The following is a 23,133-nucleotide window of genomic DNA, read 5'->3' as shown; positions in this document are numbered from 1 at the left end:
GAAGATTGTTGGCCAGTGTTGCCGAAAGTGTAGTACCTTCAATCGTATCGGTACCATAATGTTGTATCCTACGAATAATTAGGAGTAAGAGCAATGTAGTCGATAAAATAAATATATATTCAGAAGTATATTTATTATTATTCTTATGATTATTTTAGGGTGGAAAATGCATTGTAGTCTTACCATAGACTAACCAACACAACTACACAAGTAAACTTCACATCCCATTGTAAATTTTGAAGCTCTTTTTTCGTGTCTAGTTCATATCCGGTGACACTGATCGCTAGTGTCGATGAAATTGTTTTTCTATTATTTTATAGTTAACTTCATGATTTGTTCTCTACTGTTTGGTTATATAACTAGGGGGCGAGTTAAATGAATATAACGTTTTATTTGGTTAAACGAGGTTTTAAATGACTGAAACAAGAAATAAATTGTAAACAAAAGACGACCCCTACAGAAAGTCACCGGACAGAACTAACAATAAAATTGTCTTCAGCTGATACAAAAGGATAAAAAATATACTAACGGATTTTGTTTTATCAATGGTCTTCTTCCTTAAATAGTAGTTTATTGGGATGTAAAAAGATAGTACTGTACATTTAATTTGGATCTTTTTAAAGTTATGAAATATTTATTTTCGTAGCCAGTCATTTGTTTATTCTTTAAAGGCCTATTATATCTGTCGTGCGAGTGTTAACAATAGTTGGTTAGGAAACATATAATCTATTTTAAAAAATTGAAGCAGTATTGTAATAGTCTATCCTATTTGAGGCAACCAACAATTAGATGTTTTAAAATAAGCTCCATGTAATTGCAGTAGACCTGCCTAGAATTGTGAGGATAGACCTCCCGATAGGATTTACACGTTAAACGTCATTACAGAAATACATTGTAGTTTTAAAAATATTTTTAAATGAAGCTAATAAATTTAGATAAATATTAATAATAAATATTATATAGCCTAAATAAATATTAATACATTAAAAAGTGGTAATGTATATATGGATTGTATTAAAAATTAGTCTATGCATAAAGACAATTTGTAAATTTCTGTTATCGTAGGCTATTAGTGTAGAACGGGTTATCCTCTTAATTTTCTTTAATTAATATTAATTTTACGTCTTCCAGTAATTTTAAAAAGTCTGGAGTTTTTATGGTTCTAAATGGATCCAGGCGTTCTTGTTTGTTATATTTTTTTTTATATGGTGGCCATAGCTAAAATTAGCTGATATTATCCAACAACAAAGCTATTATCTATTGAGTAGCTCAGTACCGGGGAACGGGGAACCGAGTAATGGCTTATTATAGTTTATTTCGATTGTAAAAGCAAGTCGTTGATTCAGAATTGTGAAATAAGACAGCCCTGTCACGTTTTAATATAAAAATATTATATCTTCTCCTATTATTTACTAGTGGGGCTTAGGTTTACAATCTTAAAAACTGTTATCAAAACATGTAACATTATTACTACAAAAATTCCAACAAATTTTAGAATTAAGCTACTAGCTTTTACTAGTAGGCCTAAAATGCTTTGGTTTAAATTATTAGGCCTAGATTTACAGCTATTCTATAAATTGTTATGAAACATATGTCATATTTTCACACGTAAGTTGAACGGTCCAACGATAAACGTTTAATTTTAAGTCTATGAATTAGTTATGAAACTTACGATAGTTAATGACTGTACAAATTAATGGTTTTGGTTTATTACAAAATCGAGATTAAATTTGTTTTCCGTTTTTGAGAACTCACGTGTATTTTAGCTTAATTTCATAAATGTGTATTTGGTACTCATATTCTATTATTTTCCTATAATACTGGCATTTATATTTATGATTGAAATCATAAACATTTGACCGTTGTACAGTTACAGTAGACTCTCAGTAATCCGGCAGATATAGGACCGCCATACTGCCGGATCAGTGAAAATGCCAGATTACTGAAATGAAATGAAATGAAATATTCCTTTATTGTCACAATACATTTCAAGTTTTCAGCAATGCTGATGAAACAGGTGACATTGTCCATTATTAAAACTAGATTTACAAAACATTCCTATAAACTAATTAAATGTAGGCCTACTGTAATAACAAAAAAAGGATTAACTGTTATTCAAATATTCAGAAATAGACTCAAACTGTTTTTGTAAAAGATAGATCTTAAACTCGTTTTTGAATTTTGAAATATTGGTAATTTCTCTGAATTTGGCAGGTAGACTGTTGTAAAGTCTGAGACTCATATAGAATGGAGATCTTTCATACAGACAGAGGCGATGTCTTGGAAATTTAAAATTATTTTTAAAACGAGTCGGATATTGATGGATGAATTGATTGTTGTCGTATGATTGGTAGTTACTTTTGAAGGAAACCATCATTTTAAATATATATAAAGAAGGCATTGTTAATATGTCATATTTTTTGAAAATAGGTTTAAATGATGTTCTTTTTGGTGCAAAAGATAAGATTCTTAAAAATTTCTTCTGTTTTTTAAAAACTGTGTCAGCATATGACGTTGAGCCCCACAGTTCAATTCCATACTGCATGATGGAATAAAACATTGCATAATATACAGTAAGTTTAGTTTTCAAATCAATTATATTCCTTAAAACATACATTTGAGAACAGGCTGTATTCAATCTCTTTACTATCATGTCTATATGTGGTTTCCAGGTTAAATTTCTATCAATTATTAAACCTAAGAACTTTGTATGTTCAACAAAAGGTAAAATATCGCTTTGATAGCGTAATTCAAAATTTTGATTCTCTCTATTTTGGATTGTTTGAAATAACATAACCTGTGTTTTAGAACTATTGAGTTGCAGCCCATTTACTGTAAACCAACTGGACAAATCTATAAGTGAGCTGTTGAGTTCTAATTTTAGATTGGGTATATCTTTTGCTTTAACTATGGCTGTAGTGTCATCAGCATATAATATGAGGCTAGAAGATACATTTTGAGGTACATCATTCACAAAAATTAAAAATAATAAAGGACCTAATATCGAGCCTTGTGGGACACCACATTTAACTTCGTGCCAATTCGAGATAAACTTTTTGCCATTTTTTATAATTGATGTTCTTTGTTTCCTGTTAGTTAAATAAGAATCAATCCAAGACAAAGCCATGTCAGAAAATGAATAATGTCGAAGTTTGCTCATTAAAACGTCATAATTTACACAATCAAACGCCTTGGATAGATCACAGAACACCGCCGCAGTACTCTGTGATCCATCCAGGCCAGCCGATACTTGATTTATGAACTCTGAGACAGCCATTGTTGTGTTTTTTCCAGATCTAAATCCAAATTGTTTTTCTGTGAATAAGAAATTGCTTTCAAAATATGAATAAATTTGGTTGTATGCAAGTTTTTCAAAAACCTTTGATAAACATGGTAAAATGGATACGGGACGATAGTTTTCAGGATTTCCCGGCGAACCTTTTTTATACAGTGGTTTTAGTTCTGCATTTTTCAATTGATGTGGAAAAATTCCTTCATCAAAGCATTGATTAATTATTAGACAAAGCGGTTGTGCAATAAAATTTGTTATATTCTTAACTATTTCAATAGGAATCTCATCCCATCCAACTGATTTTTTGTTTTTTAATTTTTTAATTGTTTTTTTAACTTCTGATACTGTTATATGTCTGAATTGAAATTTTATATCCGAATTAATATAAATTTTATTTGCTAGCTCAGTTGCTGTATAGATACAGGAGTTAAAATTATTATCTTTGGAAACATTAGCAAATTTTTCATTAAAGAAGTCAGCAATGATTTGACCATCTTTTACCTGTTGATCTTCTACATACACATCCGGGAAGTCTACTTTTTTGGCATTTAAAACTCCAAGCTCAGACTTCACAACATTCCATACAGCTTTACTTTTGTTATCAGCACTTGATATTATCTTACAGTTAAACAATTTTCTAGCTTTATCACAAACAGTTTTAAATATTTTTCTGTAGTTTCGGTAATATTTTTGAAAATTAATGTCCTGGTTAGTTTTGGCAATAATACTCAATTGTCTTTTTTTGTTGCTAGATACTTTAATTCCTTTAGTTACCCAGCTTTTTTTAAATTTGTCTTTTTTTAACCTTTTTGAGAAAAACTTTAATGGAAAACAGTGGTCAAAACTAACTAAAAAGTCATGCATAAAACTATCAAAATTTCTCTGAGCGTCCTTTAGAAGTGATAAGCTCCAGTTAATTTCTGAAATACATTTATAAAATAAAGCCTTATTTGTTTGTGAAAACAACCTTCTTTTGCAATCTACCTTTTCATCTAACAATTTATTTCTTGGCATTTCAATAAAGAGTGCCCTATGGTCTGACAAACCTAATTCAAGATTCATTTTGGACCTCTTTACTTCTGGTCTCAGAACATCATTGGTTAAAATATTGTCAATGCAGGTACTAGTGCTATGTGTTATTCTGGTTGGTGAACAGAAGTTTATATTAAAGCCATACATATTAATTAAATTTAAAAACTTTGTTCTATTATTATGTGAGTATGAATTTGGTAAAATATCTATGTTGAAGTCTGCTGCTATGTATATCTGATGTGTTTTTATATACTTTTGCAGTTTACAAAGAACAGATTCTAGCTTATCTAAAAATTGTTTTAAATTATTTTCATACGGAGTTCTATAGATAGAAATTACAATAACCTTAGTAGAGGGTATTTCAATACTACAGACTTCAAAAGTGCTTTCTTCGTTAAAGATATAAAAGTCAGTCATTTCTTTAAAAATAAGGGTTTGCTTTAAGAGAATACAAGATCCCCCTCTCGCACCTCTATTTCTACAATAATATGCTACCAACATGTAGTTTTTAAAGCCAGATAACATACTTATTTGATTTGAATTCAAACAATGTTCATTAAAACAGATTATATCTACGTTCGAGTCTTCCATAATAATGTGTAATTCATGCATCTTTTTGAAAAATCCCCCTTGAATATTTAAGTGCATAAGAAAACTAATATTTTTATTTATGTTGCTGCAGACATCTTTACAATATTCCCAACTTACTGGAATGTTATCATTAAAAACACTTAAAATGCAATTAAAACACGTCTCCGAAGTCCGCATGATCGGAAACCGCTATTGCCGCGATCGGGCATGACAATTACGTATTCGCGGGAGGCGATGATAACGTCTACACGTCCGCGGGAGATAATCGTAAAATTGCGGCCATCGTGCATGACGACGATGACGTTTTCGTGACCGCGGGAGATGTTCATGATTTTGCCGCAATCGCGCAAAAGCGACGATGACGTTTCCGTGAACGGGGGAGTAGACAATGATGTTTACACGGCCGCGGGAGATGATACAATTTTTGCTGCGGCCGTGGAAGGCAACAATAATGTCTACATGACGGCGGGAGATGTTCATGATTTTGCCGCGATCAAGCTTGACGACGATGATGTTTCCGTGACCGCAGGAGGCAATGATAACGTCTATACGTCCGCGGGAGATGTTCGTGATTTTGCCGCGATCGTGCTTGTCGACGATGACGTTTCCGTGACCGCGGGAGGCGATGATAGCATCTATACGTCCGCTGGCGATGTTCGTGATTTTGCCGCGATCGTGCTTGACGACGATGGCGTTTCCGTGATCGCGGGAGGCGATGATAACGTCTATACGTCCGCTGGCGATGTTCGTGATTTTGCCACGATCGTGCTTGACGACGATGACGTTTCCGTGACCGCGGGAGGCGATGATAACGTCTATACGTCTGCTGGCGATGTTCATGAATTTGCCGCGATCGCACATGATGACGGTGACTTTTCCGTGACCGCGGGAGATGTTAATGATTTTGCAGCGATCGCGCAAGACGACGATGACGTTTTCATGACCACGTGAGAGAATTATGATGTCTATACGGTTGCGGGAGATAATCAGAATTTTGCCGCAAAAAAAGACGCCGGATTACTGGTGTGCCGGAGTGGTGCAGTGCCGGATTAGAGAGGGTCTACTGTATACAAAAAAACAATCAAATTTTAATGATTTTTTTATTGCATGTTTATTACTTTGGGCTAGGTAGCTGTTAAAAGTGGAATTGATAACAAAATCAATAACATTTACTGTATTTTTATTGACACTTGACATTTTGAAATACGACAGTGTACGATTATTTTGTCGTACAAGGTTGGCAACGCTCCGTGCAGTGGGCGCAGCCGGGTTAGCAACTTCAGCGCCGTCCTTAGGGTGGATCAAGTGGAGCGGTCGCTCCAGGCCTCGCGCCGGGGAAGGCCTCGCGCCGGGGAAGGTCTCGCGCTACTATCGCTAATAATAAGTTAAAGGTTTGGAATGAAAATAATAAAATAAAGGACAGACAGATACATGTGCCTAAAATATGTCTGATTTATTAAGAGTTATTTCAATTATTGTATTGATTTTATAAAAACCAAAGAACGACATTTTAAACACAAAATAATACAAAACATTGTTTGACAGCGTCGGCGGCGGGATGACGTAATCCGAGCCTCACGGCAGCACCGAGCCACCCCGGTGAGTGTGAGTGAGTCGTACAATACGCTTACTCTTACTGACACCCTTGCGGCGCGCCAACACCACTTAGCCGCAGCTAAACCTAACTTGTCATAAAGTAAATAAACAAGATAGCCTATGAGCATTACTATTTACAAAGTGACGGGACGACAATCCACAATGAAGAAAAGTGTTCATTTTTTTTAAATTAATGATTTAAAGAATTTCGTGTGCAATACTTATGAGATCCACTTTGGAATTGGAACAATAATACAGTAGAACTCCAATTATCCGAACTCCAATTAACCGAATCTCCGATTATCCGAATCGCTTACTTCAACAATTTTAAAAACGTAAAGCTACAGTAATAAGTTTTGCAAAATATCAAAGAATTGTTATTAAACACAGTTAGCCAGTGTGTAATTTTGGACTTTGATGGAACACCAAAATTACACACTGGCTAAACTATTAACTTAATAACATGTATAGAACACTTGTACTAAGAGCATTGTGAACTGTAAAAATTTTCTGATTTAATTTATTATTAATTAAAAGTTCACTTAGTACCGAAAATTAGGATTTATCTTTAAAATTCCCGGAATTCCGGTAAAACTCCGATTATCCGAATATTTGATTATCCGAATATTTGATTATCCGAATGGGGTCTGGTCCCTATTGATTCGGATAATCGGAGTTCTACTGTATGTGCAATTAGCATAATATTCACGCCCATTTTCAGAGTGTAAAAGATTCATTTTATCCGTCAAAGAGCTTAAAATGACGACTTTGCAAGTAAAATTTTACACAAATTTTCAAGGGGAGGGCCCCCAGACCCCCCGGTGAGCACAGATAAACAAGGCCTCGCAATTATGTATTGCCCCAGGCCTCGCATTATATAAAGACGGCTCTGAGCGACTTCCTGAGTTAGCGAATTCCGCCGCGGGACAAAATCGAGTCAGTGGGTTCCGGAGTTAGCCAATTCCTGACTGGAACGGTTAGCCAGTTCCAGAGTTAGCCAGTTCCGGCACACGACCGAGTTATCGAGCTCCAGAGTTAGCCAAATCCTACGTCTCGTATATTATCTGTTTAAAAAACGTCTGGTTCTTGTTGGTCACCCTATGTTTTTTTGTGTGAACAATATATGGTAGATAAACCATTAATAACATGGTTTGAGTAGGAACACTATAATGGTTGTTTATATTAATTAACTTTGAGAATTAATTTAGAAGGGGTTTCTCAAAGTCTTTTTTTTATTAAAAATACATTACTCTAGTGTATTTCAAGATTTAAAAAAAAATACCACCAACAACATGCAATGACAATTTTGTTGTTTTGAATAAGTTTAATTTTATTGGTGTTCTTAAAACAATTACCTAAAGTGCTTATTAGTGATCATGTCTTGAAGTTTAGATTCTGCTTTAAGTGAGGTTTCTGCCATGTCATGACACAGAAGAAGCTTATCATAACAAGATTTGCATATTTGTTTTGGCAGTAAATCTGTATCCCGTACCTGAAAATGTAAAACAAGTTTTAAAATAAAATTTTAAACACCTTGATAGTAAGTCTTGGGTGGGATTAAATTCAAACTTGGACTGTTAATGCGAGTAGACAGACAACCAATAAAAAAGCACATCTTAATACCTGGTATTTTTCAAGAAAATATCCACATCATAACACAATTGTAATTCACTAACACGTTCTTCACTCTTGCTAAGCCTCTAGTTACTTACATAAGTAAACAAACACAAAAATAAAGGTTAACCATAACACAATAAACAACAACAAAATACGTAAATAACAGCTGGTCATGTCGGCAATTAAGTATTTGGTTGTGAAGACATTCGCTAGGCTTCGCATGAAAATTGCTATCACAAAAATGCCTTGGCTGCTTGGCTGCAATATCTATTTTGCGTAGCATGTGTAATCTTTGCTAGTACCAAAAGTGGAATTTATGGTGCTCAAGTTTCATGTGTGAGAGGAAACTGAACACTGGAACACTAAATTTTACAGAAATAATTAGAGCAAGTGCCGGAAAATAACTTTTGGTACGAGTTATGAACATCAATCAACAAATATTTTCATTACAACACAAAAATAAATACTGACATACAGAATGACAGACCTTAATAAAATGATAACTAACAATCGTTTTTCTCAATTAACATTATTTTGATATAAAAATAAATAAAGCAAAAAGGTTAGCAAACCTACATAACAACGTGACATTTAGGAAGTTCCAAGTTCAAAGTCATATTCATTGTGCAGTAAAACACGCACTATAAAAAAAGGGGCAAAACTAGCTAATGCATATTTTTTAGTATATTTTGAGAGGATATCAGGCTTACCTGAATAGGAAAGAGTCCAAACTGGCACAAGAAACACAAAACTTTACACTACATACACAAATAATTAGAATATTTCACTGACAGCATTTTCAACTAAGGAAGAGAGAGTTATATAAGGAAACTCCCTCTTCCTTAGTTGTTGAAAATGCTGTCAGTTAAAATGAAATATTATAATTTTTTTATGTAGTGTAAATCTTTGTGTTTCTTGTCCAGTTTGGACTCTTTCCCATTCAAGGGGGACTGCTATCCTCTTGCTCTTAAAAAATCCTAAAAACCTAGGCCCTTGTGCTCTGAAATCAGAAATCAGAAACATTTATTGCCGAAAACATTACAAAAATGTATAGACCATCGTCAGGTACAATTTATAGCAAACATGAATTGCTTGTCTTAAAACAACCATTATCAATAAGAATCAGTCTTTAAATCGTCTTTAGATTTCTATCACAGAAGTTGATTGAAAAAAATAAACAAATGTCAACAATACATACAATTTTTTTAACAGTTAAAAAAGTCACAATAACAAAATAAAACTCAACAATATATACTACAAAAAAAATTGTTACAAAAAAATTTTTAAATCTGTGTTACATCCTTAACCTCAAACTAATGCAAATTTTTGTTAAAACTTTGTTTTGATGGACAACAAAAAAGGTGATTTCAATAATAGAAATAAATTGACGAAATTAAACAAACACTAATGAGTGTAGTGGGCAAATGAAGAACTGATTGAGAGCAAGGGAAAACGGCTGATTGTTTTCCCTTGCTCTAAATTAGAGCTTGGGAAACAATTACTTTCTAAAATATTTCCATCAAAATAAGACATATTTATTCTTAGGTGCTTAAGCCGGGTTTACACGATGCCAGTTGGCGAGACAATTGTCTTTGGCAATTGGCATCACGTGGTTTTGGAATTGTCGTAGGCCAGGCAAGTTGAACGAGAACCCGTTCACACGTGGTCAACACTTGCCCAGGCATTTTACAGTGAACCAGGGTACTACTGCCAAAAGACAAGACAGTGGTATTGGCCTCTACACCGTTTACACGACGCCAATTGTCACGACAACTGGTTTTTCGAGGGGTGGGGGCCTCACTGGGCCCAGCTCATTGTCCTCAGTCTACTCCCGGAGACAACTGAATTTCGGGACAATTGGCTTGCCAATTGGCCTGAAGTGTTTACACGAAGCCAGTAATTCCAAGCCAGTCAGTTGTCTCCTGACAATTGTCTCGCCAACTGGCATTGTGTAAACCCGGCTTTAGGTTTGCTGCTACGGGGAAGGTAAAGAGTGTCTTTTGACCAAACTTAAATAGTATAGGATGAAATAAATAAATTTGCCAAATTTGATCAATATATCCATAAACAAGTAAACTACAACAGTTTTCATTTTCTCCATAAGAATAACATGGGAATTTTAAATTTGCACTTTTTTTTATTTTCTCTGTAACCATTAGGTATTCAACAATGCTTCAATATACTAAATTATTTCTTTTTTTAAGCTCTACAAAATGGTTGGGAAATAAATGTTATGTTTTTAAGATCAAAATTGGGAAAAACCTATTTTTACCCCATAAAACCCCCCATAAACCCCCGGTTCGATCATGCTGGTTCGCGAACTTGTTTGAATAAATGTAGGTTTACTCGTTTATACCAAATTTAATCAAAATCGGATAATTTTTGTTCGAGTTATCGTGCTAACGGACAAATATATAAATATAGATATATATATATGAATTTGAAGGGATGGTGTTTTTGGCCTCTGGGGACGTCAAAAGGAAAAAGCAAATTGGTCCCGGGTCCAGGTCTTACCATGGGACCTACGGTAATAGCTTATTCCCTATATGGGAAATTCGCTAAAATACACAGATGAACTTTTTAGATGTATTTAAAATGTCATTTAGATTATGCTTGCTTTTTAGAGGTTATTTGCTTACTGGTTGTTAACGTACCGATCTACGGCTGTGGTTGGTGTAGAAACAACAATTGTGAAATCAGCTGATTCAGCTAGAGGGAATGATCAAATCCATTCCCGCTCTAGAGCAATGAGGAATTTTGCGTACTGTTTACAGGTACAGTAGAACCTCAATTAACTAGAGGCATGGTCAATAGTAGCCTCTTAAATTATGTTACATAACCTAAAAAATATCAAGAAAATTTTATAAATGGTGTTTCTTTAGCCTAATTTGTTTAAATGCACAGTATATTTAACTGTTTCTGACTATTTTTATATGCAGTAGGTTACCCCATTACTATTTTTGAAACATTGCAGTTAATTTGGCAAAGATAAATGGAAGGAAAACAAAGAAATTGCCATCTAGCTTCAAGGTCAAGCTATAGCTTGCACTGACAATCGTCTGCTGTGCCTAGCTATATCACAACATTTTGTGATTGAGTCATTAGTCACCATGGCAACCTGTTGAATGTGTGGATGAACAGATGAAACCAAAGAAAGAATAGAAGAACAAAGAAAATGCGGTTAATATCATTGCTATCTTTATCTTATTTTACGACTGTTGCTATTATCTTTAAGATTTTAAGTAGGCCTACTATGATTTTATGCCGTTTATGAGTTATCTAATGGTTTTAAGCAAATTTATTGTGTTCTGAAACAGCATAGCCTATGAGGACTACAGTAGCAGTAGCTTACTAGACTTTCTATTGTTCTGTTCTTTACGTGATTTATTGCTGTACACTGTTTAGCAATTTTTATTTTGTTTGAGTAAGCGTGATTTTAGATTTTAAACTTTACAGTTTTTATTACTGAACCAAGGTTAATGACTTAAGATATCACGATTACGCAATACTAGTTGAATTTTGATGATGTCAAATGTAAATTAATTATCACATTAACGTCCATTTATACAGTACTAGTGTCCCTGTTGCTCGAATTCGAGCAATTGCTAAGTATTACAGGCGTTTATTTTAAAACGAATAACAGTCATAATTTCTGATGACTCTAAAAAACTCGACTCAAAGATTATGGAAATACTCAAGATGTACATAACAGATCGATATAATCAACATTTCTTGTAAATATCTTATCATTTTTCAAAAGCTGATCTGGTCTTTTAGTGTTTTCTACAAATAGCCTTACTCATAGCCGCATTAGGTTGTCCGTAATTATGATTATAAAAAAAACATTATTTCCATTTCTTCTCCTTGGGTGTGTTCTATGACTTTCCTATGTTTCCATAGTTTGCAAATCGGCTCTTTCAATGATTACTAAGAAATGCAGCACAGTGTTAATTCAGTTTTCTTTTTAGTATATAAAATTATCTGGGCTCTCTCGCTTTTTTCCAATGTAATACTTACGCCAACTCAAATTGAAATAGTAAATATTTTATTTCAAGCAAGTCAGTAAATGTTTGTAGCAAACTGTTAAATTCGCAAACTTATTGACTGTTTACAATTAACATATGTTCTTCTTCTCACTTTTAATTTCTGACAACAGCTGGAGTTTTATAACAATTTTGGTTCCCACGTTAATCTTATGGAGAAATACAAAACTTTAAAGGGCTTCAGGGCCTCACTATCTTATTATTTCCCTAAAAAGAAAGTTTCCTGCACAACTTCACGTTACGCTCTTTCCAATGACACCAAAAACATGTCAATCGGTTCAGTAGTTTCGGAGGAGTAATTGTCACAAATAACCTGCTTGCGTTTTAAATAAGTATAGATTAGGAGTTTTTATGGGTTTTTAATGTATGTTTATGCCATGCTATATTAATCATGGTTTTCAGTCCCCCCCCCCATTCCCCAGATAAACGAGGTTCTACAGCATGGCAATGTGATAATTTCCATGCAGTGGTAGGAAAAATATTTTCAAGTATTTTATAAATGTGTCTTATACTGTACTAGTCTTTGCTCGGAGATTACACCCATGAAGCTCTATACTCCTCAACAAAATTGTGGATTTATAAAAAATTTACAGCTAAGTAAATACTTTCTAAAGACAACTTTTCTGTTAATGATTAATATCCATGACCATATGCCTGATGCACAATAGGCTATAAGTGAACATGCCTGAACCTAGGTTCCTCCCCTTTCCATCTATCAATACCACAAATAAAAATAGTAGTACTAATTAACATATTTTTACAATGATAACTATTGAATCGTGAGTTGATCTTTTAGTTTGCGTCGGTATGTGGAGCTCAGAGTATCAGACAAAGCCATGAGCTATCTACTTACAGTAACAGGGAGACATGAGTTTATCTTTTCTGCTATGTTCAATTTTATTCCGACTTCATCAAATATGAAGATGAAGTTAGAGCACAGCTGGGAGCAGAGACGACAGAATGCAGTGTTTTCAACATCATCACCTGTTAAAAGAAGAATACATAAAAATTAAAACTACTTTCTCCCCCTATACCATGGTATATAGAGAAAATATTGTTTTCATCAAAAATTTTGAGGTTGAGTTTTGGGTAGATGTATCCATTTTGGGCCTCCCTGAACCCAAGAAATATTATTATTCACTTTCCGAATATTTAACCCTTTGCGGTCGTATTTATTGTACTCTTCTTCTTCCCTATGGATCCCGGGCCACACTTAGTGGCCCTCTCCATTTTGTTTTATGACACAACATTGTCAGCGCTGAAGGTAGCCCCGCAACTCGGGCCGGCCACACAATTCCTGTTCAGCTCGGCTGGCCACCCCATAGTGGCTCCATGTTTCTCTTCATAATATTTAGCATTGTAATTTTGTTTTCAATTCTCTCTGCTTGGGAGGTGCAGTGCTCCCTCGACAATCATCGGAACTATCTGGAGATAAAAACAAGCCATTGTTTTTATGAGCTTATAACAATTTTATTAAATCATTCCTTAGTGAGTTATCAGCTTGATTGTGCAATAGTCCTTTTAAAGCCTTTTAATTTGTAATAAATTGATATTTATGATTTTAAATAGCCTCAAATAGAGACCTAACATTTGATACTATGCAGGATTTATTACAAGTCAACGAAGATGACGATCTTTCCATTTTGTTTGAGTTTGACATTGTAGGAAGATCAGCATTTTATTTTATTTTAACGGTTTTTATATACAGTACTACTTTATATTATTTCATTTTACGTTCTAAACTTTGGAATTAATATTATATCCTTATATATAATACGTGAAGGCGATTTCTACGAAACACTACACTACTCCTCCGTTAATAATGGACGGATTTTTATAAGCGATGTGTCAAAATGAAGTATTTTTTGTGTAGACGCCCCCTTTCACCAATTCCTGTAATCAAAGTCCTCGGGCTTTGCCCCACAGGCCATCAAAATGTTAGGTTAAATATCAGTATTTTGGAGTTAAAATGCTCGCAAAACGGTATTTAAATCCGGGCGTAAGACGTAAACAAGAGTAGTAATAAATGGCGGCCAAACTAGGAAAGGAGGAGGGCCACTATGAGTGGCACTGTCGAGCTATAAGCGCGTTGCTTTGTATTTATATTACAACTTGTCACGTTACGGATCTCGTGGCCACACACGTGGTGGCCTTCCGACTGCTAAGTGTTAAATGATAAGTAAATGTATTTTAGTTGAAATAAATGTAGTTTTGACTTTTATTTTGTACTAGCTGCTATACCTGTGCTTCGCAGCAGAGAGGACACTGAAGAGAAAAATTTGATCTTTAAATCTGTTGTATAAATTAGTTACACATCCAACATTGGTTTAAGGAACAATACCCCCGCCGCAGGAAACCTGCAGACTAAGCAAATTTCCATTTGCCTGATTGGATTTACACTAAAATGTCTCCTTAAAAATATCACATTTATTCCCTGTTTAATTAACATTAGTTTAACGAGTACATAGGTTTGCTGCAACAGGAGGGGGGGGGATAAAAAGGTGTTTTTTTGTAAAATGTTAACAGTTTGGTATGAAATGAATACATTTTCTAAATTTTTTCAAAAAATGCTCATAAACAAGCAAACTACAACAGTTTACAATTCTCTCCTTAAGAATAACAAAAGAATTTTAAATTTACAATTTTTTGCAATTTTCTCTGTAGCCATTAGGCACATAATAACGCTTCAATATAATAATTTATTTGTTTTTATGCTCTACAAAATGGTTTGGAAAGAAGTTGCTAAATTCTATGTTTTAAGGGTCAAAAATGGGAAAAACCAATTTTTACCCCATAAAACCCTGTTCCCATAGTCCGATCATGCTGGTTCACGAACTTGTTCGAGTAAACATAGTTTTACACGTTTGTAAAAAATTTCATAAAAATCGGATAGTTTTTGCTTGAGTTGTTGCACTAATGGACTACATTAGGGATGGGTCGGTACTTAGGCTATTTGAAAGGAAATATTTATTACAAAATATTATTAATAGTAGGCTATAGGATGATTATATCAGTGTTAGTTGGTTAAGTTGTCGTCAATATCCTCAGATGATAGAGTGGTGCAATTATCGACACAGCTTGCTCCACCATCTTCAAGCAGAAGACAGAAGGCAAACTTAATAAAGACTGAATCAAATAAATAACTTATTTTGACTCAACAAAATTATTACACCACCTTAAAACTATCCTTTCCTTATCTGATATTGATTATTAGTAACATTTACAATACTGTAGTTACAAGTAACAAGATTATCTATATATTTAATACGCTAGGCATATTTTTATTTTTGTCATAATTGTTTTGGAGTGGTGGTACTACTGATCACCATGTCCAAGGTGTCGTTAGAAAGGTCTTAGCATGTAGTGTTGCCATCAAACAAAAAAACTGGAATTCCATCAGGGATCTGCCCCAGTGGCCTTCAAAGTTCTCATGTTATTCTTAGGGAGAAAATTTTTGTTTACATTTGAACAGATGAATACTTTAAAATTGACACTAATATTTGAAACAGCTGGTTATAGTAAAATTGGAGACATGTACTATAAGGACTTATTAGATTAGTTGAAAAGATTGATGTTTCAACACTGTTTTAAACCAGTTTTTATTTGCACAAAATCAAAACATAACCAAAAAATGTTCGACATAATGGAGACTATAAGACGTTGACAAGGACAGCCAATAGGAGGAGGCCGACGAACTTTAACTGGTAGACGCAAACTAAATACAAATAATACTATTGTCGTTGATAGCCGAATACAGAAAGCACCCTTCCGTGTTGGGTTTTAGTGTGCTCTCCAACAGCCGCCTGAAGATTTCACATTCAATTTAGGACTGTTGGATAATCGCTGCATAAGCTGTTGATTTTGGAAGACAAGGAGGCGGGTAGGACTACATCGGAAACAGAAGAGAGGAGATATTAGATGAGTGGCAAATGCGTTGGGAGCAGAGTGTTTTATGTTAACGTTCGGATATATACCTAACATCAGAAAGAGACTGGAACAAGATTGGGAGATGGGCCATTATAAAACGCAGTTTGTGACAGGACATGGAAAATTTCAAGGCGAATTTGTGGAGATTTCACCTGGTGGAAGAGGAAGTATGTAGATGTGGATAAATAAAAACCATGAGTCACATATTTATACATTTATACTTCAGGAGATGAATGGGAGAGAATAGGAATAAGTCTTGGATAAGAGGGGTCTAGAGATGAGAAAATAAAACATGATGAGTGACAAGGAAACAATTGAGACGTTTAGAAAAGTACTTAGGTAAATAGGAAAAACCAGGGATGGTGTGGTCCTTGATGAAAATCTTAACTACCACAAACATATCAAACATGTCACAACAAAAATATCAGTTGGTATTTCCATGCTACGTATGCTTAGCCAACAGTAAATTCAGAAGTCCTCCTGTCTGCTTATTATGGGCTTGTATATCCATATTTATCCTATGCTGTCCCTGTCTGGGGTAGTGAAAGTGAAAAGAAGAAGTTTCTTTTCCGACAACAATTGAAAGCCATCCGCATCATATTTTCCCTACCTAAACAACAATCCTGCAAAGACATTTTCCAAAAATTCCGAATTCTAACCTTTCCATCCATATACATTTTCGAAACACTATCCTTCACCAGAAAAAATAATATATCTTCTTTTTGTTCACAGCTCAACAATAGATATCCACTTCGTAATTCTTCCGACCTTGCAATTCCTAAACACTCAACTTCCTTCTTCCAAAAGAACTTTCAATACAATGCCGTCAAGCTTTTCAATAACCTTCCTCCTTCCCTAAAGACCGAACAGGATTTAAATAGATTTCAGAAAAAACTAAAGAATTTTTTGCTGGATAATGCTTTCTGCAGCGTTCGTGAATTTCTTTGCCCTAGAACTGGTGGGGTAAATATAGTAGCATAGTTGACAGTTTTAATTTATACAAGAGAGTTTTTTTTTTTGTTATGTAAATATTGTATTTTATTTTGTTTTGTTGACGTAGCTAATGCATTTTATGTTAATTTTGCTGAATAAACGACTTATGACTTATGACTTATACATACAGGCTTTTAAATTTAAAAAAGAAACAAACAAAAACTAAGATAGCAAAGGAATGAAAACTTGCCCATGAAGGGCAAAAAAAAAAAAACAGTATATAAAACACAGTTTTATAAAACAGTGGGATAACCTCACTTCAGTCAAGGAACACGCTGCCAGTAGAACTGTCAGCCGGTAGAACAGTTCTACCGGCAGCGTGTTCCTTGACTGAAGTGAGGTTATCCCACTGTTTTATAAAACCATGGTTTTTATCCCTAAACTCCGAATATTATTTATGTCAATTGTAATGTGTGTCGTGTTCGTGTTAAATGTCAACATTTCTACGAAACCCATCGGGTGGATTTTAGAATAAACATTTGGTCTACCTAAACTTCCGACTGAAGATGAACCTACGGGTTCGAAATTAATATCGGACAACCATAATAAGGATTGCTAAGGTAAGAATTTACTATTTATTTGATTATATAAGCAATCCAGAGGCTGAAATGATAGATTAAAATAACACCTCTAATACTTAACAATTGCTCTAATTCGAGCAACAGGTACACTAGTTTTATTTAATTCATACAGTTCTTTACTTTGTTTTGTATGAACTATGGAAATATAGAAGCAACATTAACAGTGCTGAATGTACAACTCGAACCTCAAACTCAGTCAAGTTCACTCTAACTGTTTGACTCAGTCCAGTTATTAAGGATTAAGTTATTAAGGCTGAATATTTATTTTTATTTCCAGTGGTTAAATGTTAAGGTACCCATCAGTCATGATTTCGACGAGTCATATTGCATTCAATCTGTAATCCCCGTGACAAATGGCAACACTGCACATTGCGCAAGACTAATATTTCAAATTTCAAGTTAACAGGTAAAATTTATTTATTAATGGATGAGACTAAGTTACATGGCTACTACATGACAAACAGCCAAGCCTTCATTCAGCAAACCAAAAGGGGCTTTTATTTCTTATTGTTTGTATGTTCCGTGGTTTGTACTTAATTTTGTTTTTGTCTCTCTTTCTCAAAACGTTAAACAAGGTGAGAGAGTTTAAAATGTAGTTTGGCTTTCTGTCGTCTGTCTAGTTTCTTCGAAATTGAAGAATGGGGAATGGGCTTTTGTTTTCGTCGGATTTCTTAAATAAAATTTATATGTTGATGTTGATGATTAATCTTGTTTTGTATGTAAATAATAAGTGAAAGTGGATTAGTTTATTACAAGCATGCGTAGAAGTAGGCCTACCTTAAGTTGTTGTTTTTATATATTAATTTGTGACAAATTCTTGATAATAGCTTCCCAAGTTTGGAAGTATTTGATTAAAACTGATGAAGCAAACAACAGATTTGCGAAATAGTTATCTCTAGAGGTGCAGTCTAAAAGCACTTATAACCTAAACCCACAATACCGGTACAGGCTATAGGCCTAAAAAAACCATCACAGTCGAGTCACCAAACTAAGTCTTGGTTAAATCTTTTTTTTCAACAAGCCTCCACCTTAAACTGTAACCTCAAATGAATATGTACTTAGGCCTATTTTCTAAACAGTTTAGTTCAAAACGACCTTTCCATAAATACTTTTGTTCTATATTTCCCTTAATAATGGAGCCTAAAATTAACTTAATGCAGGCTATAGGTACAAAATGACTCAATATTATTTCCTTCAAAATATTTAGCTAGAACTTAACAGAAAGTTAACTTAGTTTAACAAATTTCCAGAGCCCCTTTTATTTCCAAGGTTAGTAGCCTACGTTAAATTTATTGGTTTAATAGTGAATTATTTCAACAAATAGACCTATATTTAACAATTCTGGTTTGATATATTTGGTTTTGATTTGAATGTGTTTGGTTGTCAAAGTGTTGTTTTTACAAATAGGCCTAAGTTTTATTTTCTTGATTCCTTAATATAACCAACCTAAACTTATGAAAAAATCAGTTTTAAGTTAAACATTGAAATAGGGATATTATTTTGTTTTTAAAATAAAACAATTAAATAGCCTAATTTAAAATTAGGTATCAATGGTACCGGAACGGAGAACCGAGAGTCGATTTTGGTTAGGAACCGTTACCGGAACCGACATTGAAAAAGTAGTACCGGACCCATCACTTGAACGGAATTAAAATGATAACGTAAAATGTATAACTTAAATTGATAACGTCTGAAACTGTTGTGAAGTTACAGCCAGTAAAAAATTGTGTTCATGATATTATATATCTCTGATATGACCACACTTGTCCAGTAAACACATATTTTCAGGACTAGTAACGTAATATACTATTACAGCTGACTTTAAATTAATATTTGACTATTTACATTCTTCCGAAATGTAAACATTTAAACTTTGGAAGCCCATGGGGTACAATTTCTACCTTTGTAAGAAATTTTATTTAAATTGGTTCAGTGGTTCTGGCGTTATTGATTAGCAGACACACAGACACACACACACACACACATACACCATCTCATTTTAGCGAATTTCCCATATAGGGAATAAGCTATTACCGTAGTACTCATGGTAAGACCTGGACCCGGGACCGATTTACTTATTCGTTTTGAGGTCCCTAGGGGCCAAAAACACCATCCGTTCAAATTCATATATATATGTGTGTGTGTGTCCGTTAGCAGGAAAACTCGAGCAAAAATGATCCGATTATGATGAAATTTGATCATACATCTTTACTACAGATCAAGACCTTTCTTTAGACACCCCTACCAAGTTTTCTATGCCCAGCCGTTCTCTCAAACATAAAAAACAGTTTATTTTTTTTCTTTAATGATGGTAAGAATAACATGGGAAGGGAAATTTAAATTTTAACATGGGGCAGAGCTCCAAGAGAATTGACCTCGTTTCTCTTTTTATGGCTTATCTACAGACCAAGACTTTTCTTTAGACACCTCTACCAATATACTATTACAGCTGACTTTAAATTAATATTTGACTATTTACATTCTTCCGAAATGTAAACATTTAAACTTTGGAAGCCCATGGGGTACAATTTCTACCTTTGTAAGAAATTTTATTTAAATTGGTTCAGTGGTTCTGGCGTTATTGATTAGCAGACACACAGACACACACACACACACACATACACCATCTCATTTTAGCGAATTTCCCATATAGGGAATAAGCTATTACCGTAGTACTCATGGTAAGACCTGGACCCGGGACCGATTTACTTATTCGTTTTGAGGTCCCTAGGGGCCAAAAACACCATCCGTTCAAATTCATATATATGTGTGTGTGTGTCCGTTAGCAGGAAAACTCGAGCAAAAATGATCCGATTATGATGAAATTTGATCATACATCTTTACTACAGATCAAGACCTTTCTTTAGACACCCCTACCAAGTTTTCTATGCCCAGCCGTTCTCTCAAACATAAAAAACAGTTTATTTTTTTTCTTTAATGATGGTAAGAATAACATGGGAAGGGAAATTTAAATTTTAACATGGGGCAGAGCTCCAAGAGAATTGACCTCGTTTCTCTTTTTATGGCTTATCTACAGACCAAGACTTTTCTTTAGACACCTCTACCAAGTTTCTATACCCAACCTTGGATTACTTGTATACCCAATACTTGTATTACTTAATTAATAATAAAGATCTTGAATCTCTTAAAGACTTACCACTTGTCTGCTGAAGCAGATTAAGAGCATCCAGAGTAGGTAAGGGCAATGTGATTGGTAAGTCAGTTTTCAAGGTTGCCAATCCAGATCTGATAGCAGGTTTCCGCCTAACAGCAACTGGATCTAAAAAAAATTAAATAAGTGTTTTCAAAATTGTGCATAAAGCTTATCTATCAGACTAGCTAAAAATTACACAGATATATATAAACTATATCTGGGTCCCAATCAAACTTGGGAATAAAACTAGTGGCTTATATAAGTCCCTAAAACGCTCAAATGTAAAATCAATTATTGTAATATTTAAACAAACTAAGAATCAAATGATTTTTGTGTCACTATAGATATCCCTGTACACCATATCTTTAGTGTAAAAAACAGCCCCTCTGTTCGATTTGATTGTTGTTATTTTAAATACCTTAATTTGATTTGTTCCAAAGTTTTAACTCTGCTAAAGGCAACAAACATATATGTGTTTGTTAGTAAATACTGGTCTACTAAAGTAGCTTTGGTCTTGTGGTTAATGATAATAAAAAATTCTTACCTGATTAGAGTTTTGAAAATTGTATTTGTAAAATGTGAAAATATAAGGGTCTCTTGAGATAAGCTTAGTTCTTAGTAAAAACAAAATTTTCAAATGTAAGCCCCTTTTGAATTACAGTATACATAACTGTATATGTCATAGTAAAAGAAAAAGAATGGCGTGATTATGTGATTAAGTACCTTGATTAAATTTGATTTAACTGCTCAGGTCACAGGTATTTTCCAATCTCACGTTAAATCCAAGCAAGGGGCAAGGGGGGGGGGTAAGCAAGGGTAGTGACTCTGCTTGTCCTCATTTGTAAGGCCATCAAGCTTCGAGATAAAAGCTCTGTTAGTTTGCTCCCGGCCGCGACCCTTTTCAAATTGTAATACAGCTTATTTTATAGGCCCACTAGAGAGAAGCACTAAGGGTAGTTTGGGTTTAAATAATTCTTTTAGGAAAAGTATGTAATTTATAACCTGAAAAATAGTTTGATCAGATAAAGCTAAGGTAGAAATGATTTTGTTTTGGCAAGGAGAAATTTACACGAGGCCGAACGTTTATTTAACAATGCACATCCAGATAGGCCAACTGACAGGGCATACATTTGTCGTTTGGTTCAAAAAATTTCAACCACACTCAGTATCAAAGGTGCCCAAGTTTGGGTCAGGACAGAAGCTATGCAAGTTGACATTTTAATAAATTTTGCAGCATATCCACATCAGTCTCTTCGTTCAACGGCCCATGAATTAGGAATTTCAAAAGATTTTGTTTATCGCATATTTAAAAGACATAATAATATCATCCTTATAAAGTCTAACTTCACCAGGAACTAAATGAGGACTATCCTCACTGAAGAATTCAATTTTGTGAGACCATGTTGCAAAAGATCTTATAATTTAAAAAATTTGGCTTTTCTTTTCCGAGTTAGTTTGGCTCTTATACCCAACCGATTTTCATGATTGAGGTCTCAAATTGAAGGTATGCACGCACAGACTTCACTTCAAGCATCGGCATATTTTTATCCACAGTCCCACTCGGCTTGTACGTAAACAAAATTTGCTCCCCATGTATTTCTTATGGGAGTTAAATTTAGGTTTTCTTTTCGAGAGTTCGTTTGGCTCTTCTACCCGAGCAATTTTCATGATTTTGGTCTCAAATTGAAGGTATGCACATACAGATTTCACATCAAGCATTGGCATATATTTATCTTCTGTATTACTAGACCAATGTTATTCAATTCAGGCGAGTTTCAAGCAAACGCAAGGTGAACTACAAATATAAATATTATTTTTTATAAGGTTTTTCAATGATTAAAAATAAATAGCTCCAGTATTGTTTATGTTTTAGTGAATTTCCCATATAGGGAATAAGCAATTATTGTAGGTCTCATGGTAAGACCTAGACCCGGGATTTACTTTTTCGTTTTGAGGTCCCCAGAGGCCAAGCACACCATCGGTTCAAATTCATATATATATATATGTATCTGTTAGCATGATAACTCGAGCTAAAATGATCCGATATTGATTCATAATTTCTCTCCAAACCATTTTGTAGAGCTTAAAAAAAGAAATAATTTTGTATATTGAAGGATTGTTGTATGCCCAACGGTCACAGAGAAAATTTAAAAAATTTAAAATTCCCATGTTATTCTTAGAGAGAATAAATAAACTGTTGTAGTATGCTTGTTAATGGATATATTTTAATCAAATTTTGTTAATTTCATACTAAGTTATCAACATAAAAAAAAAAACACACACACCTCAATATTTTCCCCGTAGCAG

The 23,133-nt window shown here is 34.1% G+C and overlaps 1 protein-coding gene across 2 annotated transcripts in view; it reads right to left on the bottom strand.

The window, feature by feature from the left end:
• LOC128985936 (zinc finger protein 227-like) overlaps positions 1-23,133 on the bottom strand; it is a 60,144-nt gene that overhangs the window by 2,996 nt on the left and 34,015 nt on the right. For both annotated transcript variants that reach the window (XM_054405929.1, XM_054405930.1), the window contains exons 5-7: positions 20,830-20,952; positions 13,025-13,155; positions 7,867-8,003 (exon numbers count right to left, since the gene is read on the bottom strand). In XM_054405929.1, coding sequence (XP_054261904.1) covers positions 7,867-8,003; positions 13,025-13,155; positions 20,830-20,952 — 391 coding nt within the window. The remainder of the gene's footprint in view (positions 1-7,866; positions 8,004-13,024; positions 13,156-20,829; positions 20,953-23,133) is intronic.

Source organism: Macrosteles quadrilineatus, unplaced genomic scaffold (assembly GCF_028750875.1).
Source record: "Macrosteles quadrilineatus isolate MER2022 unplaced genomic scaffold, UCM_ALF_1.0 Scaffold_2__2_contigs__length_208266976, whole genome shotgun sequence".
Classification (NCBI taxonomy): Eukaryota; Metazoa; Arthropoda; class Insecta; order Hemiptera; family Cicadellidae; genus Macrosteles; species Macrosteles quadrilineatus.
This window is presented reverse-complemented; position numbering and strand designations above follow the sequence as displayed.